Source organism: Macaca mulatta, chromosome 6, assembly GCF_049350105.2.
Source record: "Macaca mulatta isolate MMU2019108-1 chromosome 6, T2T-MMU8v2.0, whole genome shotgun sequence".
NCBI lineage: Eukaryota > Metazoa > Chordata > Mammalia > Primates > Cercopithecidae > Macaca > Macaca mulatta.
Window position 1 is genome coordinate 145,161,501 of NC_133411.1, and position 14,458 is coordinate 145,175,958.

The following is a 14,458-nucleotide window of genomic DNA, read 5'->3' on the forward strand; positions in this document are numbered from 1 at the left end:
TTCCATGTTCTATTCTGCTGGCTACACTTCCAGGACCAAGGATCTTTTTGAGGTGGAAAGGATGCTCTGCACTGACAGTGAAACTGCCAAAGTCGACTGCATTACAAATCACGGATCACATGATTATAAATGACGTTACAAATTCCAGCCACACTGAAGCACCAAGGCCATGTCCCAGAAGCGCCAGAATGGAGTAGGCAAAGCACCCTCCGACTCACCGTACGTGAAGTACGCCACTTCCGGCGGAAGTGAAACATTGTGCAGCGTGTTGTCCTGCACGTGGCGGTCCACGTACAGCTGCGCCTCGCTGGCCTTTAGGAAGGCCATGAAGCGTGCTGTGAAGGAGGCCACGAAGATGGACAGCATCCCGAAATCTAGCAGGTTCCACAGGTGCAGCACGTACTCCCGCGGCCCCTCCTCCCAGATTTCCTTGCATTCGGACCAAATCATTCCTGTGGGAGAAGGAGAAGGCCAGGCTCATTTTTCTGTTCTCTTAGCATTCAGTTCCTCTGCATGAGGTCATGGAGGGAAGCAGAGTACAAATGTAAATATCAGCTCTTTGGAACTGGGACCATCGATAGCCAGAGGCAGACAGAAATGTGTGTTCAAAGACAGATTTTACCCAGGATATCCCGAGACTTCGCCTTGCGCTTACAAACACACTGTCTCTGGAAGTGAGGAGAGAGTTCTCATTCGTTGATAGATTCTTGGAGGGAATATAGGAGAAATACAGTTGCTGACACTTATACACTTTAAGAACTGGGAGGTCTTAAAGAATCAATGAGTCCTAAATTAACTATAGGGAAACTGAGGTCCAGGAATTGTAAAGGGCTATTTGAAGGTCCCCCCGATGCCCGAAATTCTACAGAAATGCCCAAATGCCTCAAGAACCTAGAACTATGGTTTTGTTGGACATAGAACCCAGTTGTTTTGTTTTTAAATCCCAGATTAGAATGCTTCTGTATTTCTGTGTCATGAGCATTAATTTGGCGTTATTAGATTTTTTCTTACTCTTTCATAACTTGCTGGATTTTAAAGATATATGTCCTCATTGTTACATATTAAACAATATAGAAATATACAGACAAAATGTTACTAGTTCCCCCAGCCTTCCTCTAAGCCAGCAGCCCGTTTGGCACCAGGGACTGGTTTCATGGAAGACAATTTAACACAGTTTCCAAATGAATAGTTTCCAAATGAAACCGTTCCACCTCAGATCATCAGCCATGAGATTCTCATAGGATGGCAACCTAGATCCCTCACATGCATAATTCACAATAGGGTTTTCAGGCTCCTATGAGAATCTAATGCCACTGCTGATCTGACAGGAGGCAGAGCTCAGGCAGTAATGCTGCCAGCATTACCTCCTGCTGTTCAGCTCGATTCCTAACAGGCCACAGACATGGTAACAGTTGGCGGCCCAGGGGTTGAGGACTCCTGCTCTAAGCTATCCCTGTGAGGTAGCCTGAGCTAATAGTTGATGAGTATCCTTCTAGACCTGTACTGTCCAATACCATAGCCACCAGTAATATGTGGATACTGAGCACTTGAAATGTGTCTGGTCCAGTTTGAGATGTGCTGTAAATGTGAGGTACACACCAGATTTCAAATGCTTACTATGAAAAAAGAATGTAAAGTATCTCAATAATTTTTTGCATCAGTTACATGTTGCAGTGATTAATATTTTGGATATGATAGGTTAAGTATATTGTTAATTTCACCTGTCTTTATAATATGGCTTTTAGAATATTTGAAATTATCTGTATAGCTCATGGTTGTTGCTTGCCCTATATTTCTGTTGAATAACGCTATTCTATACCTTCACATTTACTGATTAGTAAATTATTACTAATACTATTTAAATTATTTTAAATTACAGGCATACCTTGTTTTTATTGCACTTTGCTTTATTGTGCTTCACAGATACTGTATTTTTTTCAAATTAATGGTTTGTGGCAACCTTGTGTTGGGAAAGTCTATTGATGCCATTTTCCCAATAACATGTGCTCACTTTGTGTCTCTATGTCATATTTTGGTAATTCTCACAATATTTCAAACCTTTTCATTACTATATTCATTACGGTTGGTCTGTGACCAGTGATCTTTGTGATCTTTGATGTTACTATTGTAACTGATTGGAGGTATCATGAACCACTCCCATATAAGATGGCAAGCTTAATAACTGTTTTGTGTGTTCTGACTGCTCCACTGACCTGCTATTTTCCTGTCTGTCCCTCCCCTCGGGCCTCCCTATTCCCAGTATTTCAACAATATTGATATTAGGCCAATGAATAATCCTACAGTGGTGTCTAAGCTGTTAAATGAAAGGAAGAGTTGTACATTTCTCACTTTAAATCAAAAACTAGAAATGATTATGGTTAATGAGGAATGTGTGTCAAAAGCTGAGATATGCCAAAAGCTAGGCCTTTTGTGTCAAACAGCTAAGTTCTGAATGCAAAGAACAAGTTACTGAAGGAAATTAAAAGTACTACCCCAGTGAACTCATGAGTGGTTGATTAAACCAGCTACAGCATTCCATTAAGCCAATGCCCAAACCAGAGGAAGACCCTCACTCTCTAATTCTGTGAAGCCTGAGAGAGGTGAGGAAGCTGCCCAAGAAAAGTTTGAAGCTAGCAGAGTCTGGTTCATAAGGTTTAAGGAAAGAAGCCATCTCCATAACATAAAAGTACAAGGTGAAGCACCAAGTGCTGATGTAGAAGCTGCAACAAGTTATCAGAAGATCTAGCTAAGATAATTGATAACAGTGGCTACAGTAAACCACAGATTTTTGATGTAGATTAAACAGCTTTATCTTGAAAGAAGATGCCATTTAGAACTTTCAGAGCTATAGAGTAGACATCAGTGCCTGGTTTCAAAGCTTCGTAGGACAGGCTGACTCTCTTGTTAGGGACTACTGCAGCTGGTGACTTTAAGTTGAAGCCAGTGTTCACGTGTCATTCCAAAAATCCTAGGGCCCTGAAGAATTATGCTAAATCTCCTCTTCCTGTGCTCTATAAATGAAACAAGAAAGCCTGGATGACAGCATATCTGTTTACATCATGGTTTACTGAATATTTTAAGCCCACTGTTGAGACTTACTGCTCAGAAAAAAATGTATTTCTTTCACAATATTACTGCTCATGGACAATGCACGTGGTCACTTAAGAGCTCTGATCGAGATGTATAGGAGGTTAGCATTGTATTCATGCCTGTTGACATAGTATCCATTCTGCAGCCCGTGGATCAAGGAGTAATTTTGACTTTCAAGTCTTATTATTTTAAAAAATACATTTCATAAGGCTATAGCTGCCATAGATAATGATCCTTCTAATGGATCTGGACAAAGTTAATTGAAAACCTACTGGAAAGGATTTATCATTTTAGATGCCATTAAAAACATTAGAGAATCATGGTAGAAGGTCAGAATATCAACATTAAATGGAAGAAGTTGATTCAAACCTTCATGGATAACTTTGAGGGGTTCAATACTTCAGTAGAGGAAGTTACTGCAGTTGTGATGGAAATAAGAGAGCTTGAATTAGAAGTAGGGCCTAAGATGTGACTAAATTACTGCAATTTCATGATAAAACTTCAATGGATGAGGAATTGTTTCTTATTGATGAGCAAAGAAAATGGTTTCTTGAGAGTCTACTGGTGAAGATGCTGTGAACGTTGTTAAAATGATGACAAAGGATTTAGAATATTCTGTAAACTTAGTTGACAAAGCAGCAACAAGGCTTGAGGGTATTGAGTTTAATTTTGAAAGAAGTTCTACTTTGGGTCAAATGCTATTAAACTGCATTGCATGCTACAGAGAGATCTTTGGTGAAAGGAAAAGTGAGTTGATGCAGCAAACTTTATTGTCTTAAGAAATTGTCATGGCCACTTTAACCTTCAACAATGACCATTCTGATCAGTCGGTGGCCATCAACATTGAGGCAAGATCCTCCACCAGCAAAAAGATTATGCCTTGTTGAAGGCTCAGATGATTGTTAGCATTTTTTAGCAATAGAGTAATTTTAAAATTATGGTATGCACTTTTTTTAGACATGATGCTATTGCACATTTAATAGACCACAGTATAATGTAAATATAACTTTTCTGTGCACTGGGAAACCAAAAAATTCCTGGGACCTTCTTTATTGGGGTACTTGATTTGTTGTAGTGGTCTGAAACTGCACTTGCACTATCCTTGAGGTATGCCTGTATTAAAACGTAACTATTCAGTTTCAATTTGAGCACCCACTATGTTCTGGGCACTGCCATGTGTATATATATATTGTCTTAAATCTTTGCAACAACCCTATAAAGTACATTCTGCTATTATCCTATTTTTACAGCGAATGAAACAGCGCCTCAGATGGTTGTAATGTGCCTTGCTAGGAGGCAGGAGATCTGGAATTTCAACCCAGAAGGTCTGCTTCTAGAGTTCATGTTCTTGACCGCCATACTCTTCTGGCTCTCCAGGAAATAAAACTGGGCTCAAATCAGTTAATGTGTAGAAAAGACTCTTGAACATTTTATGTCATCAAAGAGTCTTATGACTACTCACATCTCGGAGAGCTTTGATGTGGAACCGTGCTACACTTAACCTGTATATTTAGAGGGATTCACGTGGTAAAAGAATCACCAGCTGGTCGGTGAGTGAAACAATTCCAGCTCAGTGACCACACTCCCTAGAGGCTAACACCGATAGCCTCTTTTGGCAGTCCCTCAGCCGTGTTCATCAGACATGATGGCCAGGTTTCCCTGGCACCTCCTGCCCCCTCCCCCCCCCATTGCTCCTCTTCAGCTTTCTTTGCTGCTTTTCTTTTCCTTCTTTTTTTTTTTTTTTTGAGACGGAGTCTCGCTCTGTCGCCCAGGCTGGAGTGCAGTGGCCGGATCTCAGCTCACTGCAAGCTCCGCCTCCCAGGTTTACGCCATTCTCCTGCCTCAGCCTCCCGAGTAGCTGGGACTACAGGCGCCCGCCACCTCGCCCGGCTAATTTTTTGTATTTTTTAGTAGAGACGGGGTTTCACCGTGTTCGCCAGGATGGTCTCGATCTCCTGACCTCGTGATCCGCCCGTCTCGGCCTCCTAAAGTGCTGGGATTACAGGCTTGAGCCACTGCGCTTGGCCTCTTTGCTGCTTTTCTAACTCTGCCCACTCCTTAAAGGCTGCAGCTTTTCAGGTTTTTGGCTGTTCCCATTCTTCCCTCTGACCTCAAGTAAGACCTGAAACTTTGTCCTTCATTTCCTTGTATATGTCTCACAGATGAATATCTTCCTACTTTTCCTTAAGAACTTCAAAGCTGAATTCCCCCTATAGAGAGAGACTACTGTTAGTGGGTTAGTGGATGTCTTTTCAGTGCCAGTATTACATTCCTCGAGCTGGACTCCCCGTCCCTCCCACCGTCACTGTGTCATACCCTTACCCAGTATTCCCACTCTTGCACTCCTGACTCTTCTGACTGGCACCAGGGATCACTGCAGTTCTGCAGATCCTCCTCTAGTGGACATCAGATCCATCTTGCTCTTCTAGTCTTCCACTCTATTTTCTGACCTCATGAAGTTTGGGTCATATCGTGGTCACTTCTCTCTTCAGATACCTGTGGTGTATTCCTCATAATACCAAGATAAAGTCCAGACTCGAAAGCTAGGCTATCATTCCTTCCTATGATATTCCACAGTTTTCATGTACCCTGTACTCTAGCAAAGCAGGCCCACCCAACAGTCCTCCAGCAGTTCCACCCAACCATTTGCTTGTGTTTCTTCCTTTCTTTTTCCCAGACCTTAATCCAAGCACACTCACAGATGCCTACATAATACAGTGGTCTTTAAGGGTCCAACTGCTGAAAAAGCCTGGAATCATAGATAATGCTGGAAGTAGACAGTAATGAGGGCTCTGCCCTGGTCAGACCCTCACTGACTTGCTCACAGGCTCACATGTGGGCACATTTGAGTGATGAGCTGATCACCTTTACTTGTCTGGGACTATGCCCAGGGACTATTTTAATCAGAAAATTTCCCTTTCTGTTGAAAATGGCCCATGAAATAGAAGGATTTAAAATATTTTTCTTTTCTTTTCTTTTTTTTTTTTTTGAGACAGACTCTCGCTCTGTCACCCAGGCTGGAGTGCAGTGGTGCGATCTCGGCTCACTGCAACCTCCACCTCCTGGGTTCAAGCGATTCTTCTCTCTCAGCCTCCTGAGTAGCTGGGACTACAGGCACATGCCACCATGCCTGGCTAATTTTTGTATTTTTAGTAGAGATGGGGTTTCACCATATTGGCCAGACTGGTCTCAAACTCCTGACCTCGTGATCCTCCCACCTTGGCCTCCCAAAGTGCTGGGATTACAGGCATGAGCCACCACGCCTGGCCTGAAATGTTTTTCTAAGGAGAAAAGTAATTTGAGAGCAGCTGTTTGGAGAAGAATCATGGCTTTATTTAATGAAAATCTGCATATTTGTATCAAATTGGAATTCCCACAATAGGAAATATTTAAAAAAATTGCAGGTATGTTTACCCTATAATGGTAGGGCAGAACCAGCCCCCTCCTTTTTTGTTAACAAAGCTATGTCTCAAGTATACCGTATCAAAATTTTTGTGATAATTCAGTGAAGTAATTTCTTAACACTGAAATGTGCTTTCATCTGTGACTGTGCAACATATATTTTTAAAATGGATTTAAAAAACCCATTTTTAATGGATAGAAAAATAGTGTTTGTTGCTTTCCTCTACCCCCATATTAAAATTCTCAATGTCTGAATGGAACTGCTTTTAGCCTGGCACTAGGAGAGTCACAGGCTGTAACTTGAATGATTGGCTTTAATTCAGGAGGCCCTGGGTTCAAGTTCTAGCTTGGCTACTTATTAGGAGTATGACTTTGGCTAAGTCCCTTGATTTGCTGTGGGTCTTAGATTCTATATTTTAAAATGAATGAATTTGGAGTTTGGAGGTAACTTCAAGTACTAAAAGCTCTATGAATCTGAAATGCAAATTATTTTCAGAAAACTAACTTTTCTGACCCATATAGTAGCTTCTCATTGGGCATTGCGAATCACTTCCTCCATGGTCAAATGTCTGCATGAGTCTTCTTAGATTTAAATATTAATTCACCCAGATGAATTTAAATTATTCTAGGGCCATAAGTAAAAGTAACATGGGCCCAAGGGTTTGGACAGCAGGAATGCTTAATGAAAAAGGAAATGTGTGAAATTAAGTATTTCAGTGAGTGAAATTAAGCCCCCTGCCTCCAAAGTGCCAAGGATAGTTCAGCATTTTATATCCAAGCTGAGCCCCGTGGTCTTTTGCTTCCAGTATGCCAATCAGAGGAGTGTTTAGAGACCAGGGCTCAAGGGGTAAGCATGCGCCTCCACCCTCCTCCCCACTCTTGAGCCTCCTTCAGGCAAAATTCCCTCACTCAGGGTTGCCTGGAGCCTAGAGAACAAGGTCACATAATAAAGAAGGGGTTCCTGGCAGCGGAACAGGCTGGGAAGTGCCAGAAAGCCTCAAGGGAAATGAGTAGCTTCTTATAGGCAGGTTCTGAGTAATGTCCTGCGGGCTGTAGAGATGGAGCTTGACAGCTAAAAGGCAGTTCACTCCTATCCCTGCCTCACATGGTATTCAGAAGGGCTCCCCCTTCAAAGTCCTGTGAGACTTAAGTATGCACATTCTTTAAATGGTCCTGGCCCCCAGGGGCTGCTGTCCCAGGGCATTGCATCTGCCTCTGTGTTCTCTCAGGCCAACTTCTCACCATTGGTCCCCAGTTTGAACTCACAGGAGAGAGAATATGCATAGTGACTCTGAACCCACAAGTCCTAACATCAAAACACTATCTCAATAGGAGGTCCTTTGCAACAAATTTGGGCCTCAGACATACTCAGGGTTCATTTGTTTTTCAGGCAAGAGGATGATATTAATAGATTCAAAAATTTTCTAACAAAGCTCCTCCTCTTCTTCCTCCTCTTCTTTTCTAATTATAGTAGCCCCCAATCATTGAGCACCTTGTAGGTGCCAGGCCCTTTGTAAGTACTTAATAAATGCTAAGTCTTCATAATAGTCTGATAGATAGCTACTGTAATTATCCCCACTTTACAGATGAAGAAACTCACCTATGGAGGTGGCAAGTAAGTTGTCCGAAGCCACACAGGCAGCCCAGGAGCCTTGTTGTCCACTGTGCTGTCTCCTGCCTTGCCCTCCACTGGGAACAAGCTTACTCTCACTGGTTAGGAACTCATTCACCCACTTAACAGACATTGTTGAGCTCCACCTTTGTGCCAACCACCATTCAGAGAGGCAAAACCACCAAAGAGAAAGGGACACACTCCCAAGCTCTTCTCCTATCTAGCATTTTAAATGTATTTTACTACCATACTGGGCATTTACTCCTAGATGGAGAAATCACATGCGTTATGGAGAGGCTTGCTAGCCTCCAAGCCTCTGACAGCTTTCTGGGAACTACTAGAATTGTTATACAGTCCTCAGATGAACATCTCTGGTGCTATAATCTCCAGTAGAAAAGCTTATTATAAGCTTGTTATTCTTGCAGTTACCCTGGAATCACTGCTTATAATGCAAGCAACAAAGACAGGTTCCTATGGTATGTGTGGATGTTAGAGATTCTCCAGGCTGGAAGAAGCAATGGTCACTGGTTCATTTAGTCCTCTCCTCATCTGATGGCTCTCCAGGCTATACATGTCTACCAGCAAATTTGTCCCTCCTTCCTCAGTCTTGCTCCTCACTATATTCTCCTGGGTTTTCTTTGCCTCTCTGGCTCTGTCTTCTTAGTTTCCTTGTGGCTTTCACTTTCTCTGCTCATACCTTAAATATCCTGGAATGGTAATCTAGAATTTTCTCAAAATTCTGCTGTTAACTGGACAAAGTATGTGGAGGACAGGAGGAATGTATTTCCAATTGGGTTTCGCCTTCCTATAGAACTGTAAATCAGAAGAGGAACAACCAAATGCCCCATAGGATGAGGGGATTGGGAAGTAAGTTATTGTCAACACAAGTGGCCATTGAAAGAGGTGATGGGGAAAACCAGATGACCATGTGGAGAGAGGGTTACAGTTAAACAGAAGATGAAAGGAGTCAGCTACAAATCTATGTGGTTACAGAAATATCAGTATCAATTGAGATAGGCAGGAAACAAAATAGAGCATATGGTATTGTCAGAGGCGTTAATGGTTATGCAGAGAAACAAAAAAGAGGGACTAGGAGGACAGTAGGGGTGAGAGGACTTGCAAATTTAAATAGCTTGGGTTGAAAGACCTCCCTCTGTGGAGGATACTGTTGAGTAGAGACCTGAGGAGGTGAGGGAGTGAGCCATGTAGATCCATGCAGGAAGAACTCTCCAGGCAGAGGGAACAGCCAGGGCAAAGGTTCTTAGGCAGAAGCAGTGCAAGGCAGGGAGACCAGCAGGCCGAAACAGAGTGAGTGAGGTGGAAAGTGATGGAAGAGGAGGTCATAGAGATGGAGTGGAGAGCTGAGAGCATCATAGGCCATTATAATGACACTGGCTGTCATTCTGAGGGAAGTGGGAAGCCACTGGAGTCTTGATGCAAACAATGAGAAGATTCAATTACATTTTAAATGGATCACTCTAGCTCCTGCCTTGAGAACAGACTAAGTCATGGGGTTGGGAAGGGACGCAGCAAGGAGACCTGGACAAGGGACATTCAGCCCTTTGTGGCCAAACTCTCCATTCCTGAAAGTACTTTGGACTTGTTAGGGTCCTGAGGTTCTTTCCAACTCTAGAGTTGCTTCTGATAAAGAGGGAGTAATGGTTTGGGTGTCTTTATAATCAGTCTGTTCAAAGTACTTCATTTATGAATGTGGTATGTCGTGGGAGAAAAGAACTGTGCTGTTGTTTTTCCAGCTCATACAAGGCCTTCCTGGGGGTGCCTAGGAGCAGAATTCAAGTCTTCATCAGCAGAGGCCTGATGCTACCTCATACCTTTCCACATCTGAACAGAGAGTGGATCACATGCTGGAGCTCAGGATGCACCAGCACAAAGACCCTTCTCATAAACACAGTGCTCAAATCTGTCTCTCAAAGGTTATTATTATTTTTATAATAATTAAAGAGCTCCAGACGCTATTAAGAACAAGATAATGTAATTCTATTTATAGCTGCTTCCCTAGTACCTGACACGGTGCCTGATATATAATATAGTGCCTAATAACTAGAAAATATTTATTGAGTAAAAAAATTGAGAAAATAGAAAATATCGGAAAATAACTTGTGCATGTTCCCACTACTGCATCTCCCAGTCCACCTGCACTGTGCTGTCAACTTCACCTTTTCTCCCGTTACAGTGAGTGAAGTGTTCACACTCCTGCTAAGGCCAAGTCCTCTACTTCCACACTAAATCCCATTCCTGTTGCCTACTCAGGGACTTTGCTTCCGAAGCTGATGGTCAGGTCTCTGGTCTCATTGGCAGCATTCGACATTGTCATCACTCCCTGCTTCTTGCTACAGATACTTTGGCATCTGGGCCAGCACTCTCTTGGTTCTTCTCTTACTTCAGCCTTCTTTGCTGGATACTTCTCATCTTCCCATGCTTTGAACGTTGTTGTGCTCTGGGGCTTGGTCCTCAGTTCTCTGCTCACATTCATAGTTACAATGATATTGTATCATTTAAATGAACTGATATGTCCAAATTTATGTTTTCATCCCCATTCTCCCCTGTGAACTTCAGGCATGTATATTCAGTTGCTACTTGGCATTTCCACATGAATGTCTAAATATGTGTCTCAAACTCAAGTCTTGGTTTCCATCTCTACTCCCCCTGCAAACTGCTCCCCCTCTGGTCTTTCCTGTCTTAGTAAATGGCTTCCTAATATGCCATTGCTTGAACTAAACACCTGGAATTGTTCTTGACTGCTCTCTTTCTCTCATGTCTCATACACAATCCAATTGTAAGTGTTATTGATTTTACCTTCAAAATGTAATCACAATATGCCACCTCCTCAAACTGACCATTTCCTTCCTGTCTGAATTACTGCAGTGGCCTCCTAATTGGTCTCCTTACTTCTGTTCATATCCCACAGTCACCTGTTCTCTACATAACAGTCAGTGATCCTTTAAAAACTGAAGTCATATGATGTCGCTTTTGTGCTGAAAACTCTCCAAAGGCTACCTCCTCTGACTTCATCTCTACTTCTCTTCTCCTCATTCATCTACATCAGCCACACTAGTCTCTTTGCTGTTCCTTGAACACGTCCAGCTTGCTCCTGAATCCAGGTTTAAACACATACTATTCCTTCTGCCTGGAATGCTTTTCACCTTATCAGAGTAGCGGGATAAGAGGGCATGCTCTTACCTGCTCAACTACTCTGATAAGGTGAAATTTGAACAGTGATTTGAAGCAGGAGGGGAAGCAGGTCATGTCGATATTTATTCAACTCACTTCTCTCAATGAGATAAATTTGATTATTGGCTGGATATTTGAAGATACTAAGATATTATTAATTTTCTTTTAGGCTTGATAATGTTTTTCTGGTTCTCTTTTAGAAAAAGTGTTCTGATTTCTGTTACTAGCCTGGATGGAGTAACAAACAGGTTAAAAAAAAACAAAAAAAAAGCAAACATAAATAACTATTTTTAGGCATTGGAAATAGGCAGCATGGGACTGTGATCCCTAAGTAAAGGGAAACAAGTGAGGCAAGCCATATGACCACCATAGCTAGCATTCTGGAGGCACATTCCAGTCTGTAGTGCATGGAGAGGGATCCCAGAAGCGTAGCAGGCAGTCTCACTGAGTTGAAGAGACAGAATGGGGTTTTGGAAGGCTGAGGTGATTACATGTTGTGTGGCAGAGCTCCAGAGAGAAGGGCAGCATGCAGAAACAAGCAAGCAAAGAAACAAACCAAATAAAACTAAACAAACAAAAGACACCACAAATTTAAATAGGGGTTCTTTGGAATGTTTGCTGAAAACTAAGTCATGAATTCATAGAGAGAAACTCCACAAACAACTGCCAAGGAGCTGTAAGCCAAACAGTTTTCAGAGCTCACCCAGAGTGGGGAGATACTTGAGCTCTGATCATCCAGAGTTGACACTCCTTGTTGATTACCCAGAGCATTCAATAGAGACCCCAGAAGTGTGTCTCTATAGTACAAAGATAAACCGCCTTTACAGTAAGTCTTCTCCAGATCCACTATGAGAAAGCTTTACATGGATCAAACTCGTCACAAGTGACATAACAGCCTGTCAGAATAATGCTGAAAACTTTGAAGGAAGACAAAATCCAGAGGCTCACAATCATAACATGCAGAGTGCCCATCATTCAACAAAAAATTACCAAACATTTCAAGATGCAGGAAAAGGTCATCCATAATTAGGTAGCAAGATTAGTCAATAGAAATCAACCCAGGAATGACAGAGATGGTGGAGTTAGGAGTCAAGGCTTCAAAACAGTTACTGTAAATATGTTCAAGGATTTAAAGGAAAATACAAAAATGATGAGAAAGGAAATGGGAGATAGAGAACCAAGTAAGATTTTAATAATTGAAAAATATAATATCAGAAATGAAAAACCCACTGATTGGAATTAAAATCACAAAAACCACAGGAAAAAAACATCAGTGACTGTGAAGCACAGAAAGAAAAAAGATTAATAAAAGGAAAAAGAAATGTTACATTTCAGTGATGTACACAAATGTTTACAGAATAAATTTATGATAACTGGGGTTTGTTTCTAAATAATTCAAGGTTAGAGAGAAGGGAGATGGGGGAAGTATAGATGGAGCAAAGATTGGCCATGAATTGCTAACTGTTGAACGTGGGAGATAGATCCATGGAATTCATTATGCTCTTTTCTTGATGTTTTGCGTTTCATTAAAATTATTTGTAATAAAAAATTTGAAAACATTCTCTAGGGAAAAAAAAGTAATTAGAATCTTCCTTCTGGAAAGAGGCCAATGAGAAATAAGTTCTTCCCTCTACAGCACTTCTGATTTAACAGTCTTGAACTCTGCTTTGAGTATCAGAAGCAGGGACTAAGCTATACAAGTTGGGGATCCTATAGCTAGAGATACATCCCTCTTATTGGAATAATGCTCTGACACCCAGGAAGAGAAATATGAGGACTCAGGAGGAAGTCCTTGTTCAAGAGGTTCCATTAACAGTAGCTACACCTGTTCAAGGGAAAGTACGGTTGCATTTACCAGAGTCTTCTACCTGGGGTCCAAGTGGGAAAATGGGGTGGGTGGGTGATTGGTGCTGTAAATACTTTAAATTTTATTCATAAATCCAACATGTGAGATTTTTTCTAAGCGCCTATGTTAAAATGCTCAATTTAGTTAAACAATGGCATATGTACTAGGGAGAACTGGGATAGATTCTGAATTGTGAAGGTAAGGCCACAGAACTCACTCTGTAACAAACTTTAATGTCCCTTCACAACTTTAGTGCCAGTGACTCTACTAAATGAGCCTTTGGTCACAGGGTTGCTGGTTTTTTATTTTTATTTATTTTTTAAATTTTAGACAGAGTCTTGCTCTGTCGCCCAGGCTGGAGTGCAGTGGCGCAATCTTGGCTCATTGAAACCTCTGCCTTCCAGGTTCAAGAGATTCTCCTGCCTTAGCCTCCTGAATAGCTGGGATTACAGGTGCACACCACCATGCCTGGCTAAATTTTTTGTTTTTAGTAGGAGCAGGGTTTCACCATGTTGATCAGGTTGATTTCGAACTCCTGACTTTGTGATCCGCCTCCCCCGGCCTTCCAAAGTGCTGGGATTACAGGTGTGAGCCACTGTGCCTGGCTGGGTTGCTGGTTTTATAAAGTCCCTTGAAAGCCTGGTGGGTTATCCTTCCTATGCCCTTTGGATAAAACTGTTCATCTCATCTTCCTTTGCCTATTTAGAAATCCAACTTAGAGACCATTTTTCCAACTGGTCTCAGCTTAGGCATCCATAGGATGTTCTCTAGTGGTTCTACTCTTGTAGCACTCTTGGGCTATATTATTTAATTAGCACAGGCCATATGTTAGGTTACCTTTTCAGGTGTTTGTTCCATTGTGATTTTGTTGATTGATGGCACAGACACATTGACCCTGAATACATTTTGACTCATTGTGAGTATAAACATAATGAAAATTATACCAATATTAAATTTTTGTCCAGAAAGCAAAATCTGAGGTGAACACCATTAAGCCAATTGAATTACTTGGTCAAATCTTGATATTGATTTTTTGTCTTTTTTTATCTTCTGTTTTGCTTGTTTTACTTAAAATATTCCCATCAAATTCATTTTACATATTTTTGATGAAAATCTTAAAATTTATTGATAAGGTTTATATACAGAGTCACTGATTTTAGTTTTTGCAATTTTTAATTTTTTCCTACTAAGACTGATTTTTTTTTAATCAACCGATTTTGCAGCTCTCATTGTTAGAAAAATCTATAACACATTTTGCCACATTCAATTTTAGTCACTGCCAGTTTTATTTTATTTTGATTATTCCTTCTAGTAAT

At 41.4% G+C, this 14,458-nt stretch overlaps 1 protein-coding gene across 1 annotated transcript in view; it reads right to left on the reverse strand.

The window, feature by feature from the left end:
- Positions 1 to 14,458, reverse strand: part of TRPC7 (transient receptor potential cation channel subfamily C member 7) — a 151,263-nt gene that overhangs the window by 39,051 nt on the left and 97,754 nt on the right. Inside the window, exon 8 of the mRNA XM_028849743.2 lies at positions 219 to 452. Coding sequence (XP_028705576.2) covers positions 219 to 452 — 234 coding nt within the window. The remainder of the gene's footprint in view (positions 1 to 218; positions 453 to 14,458) is intronic.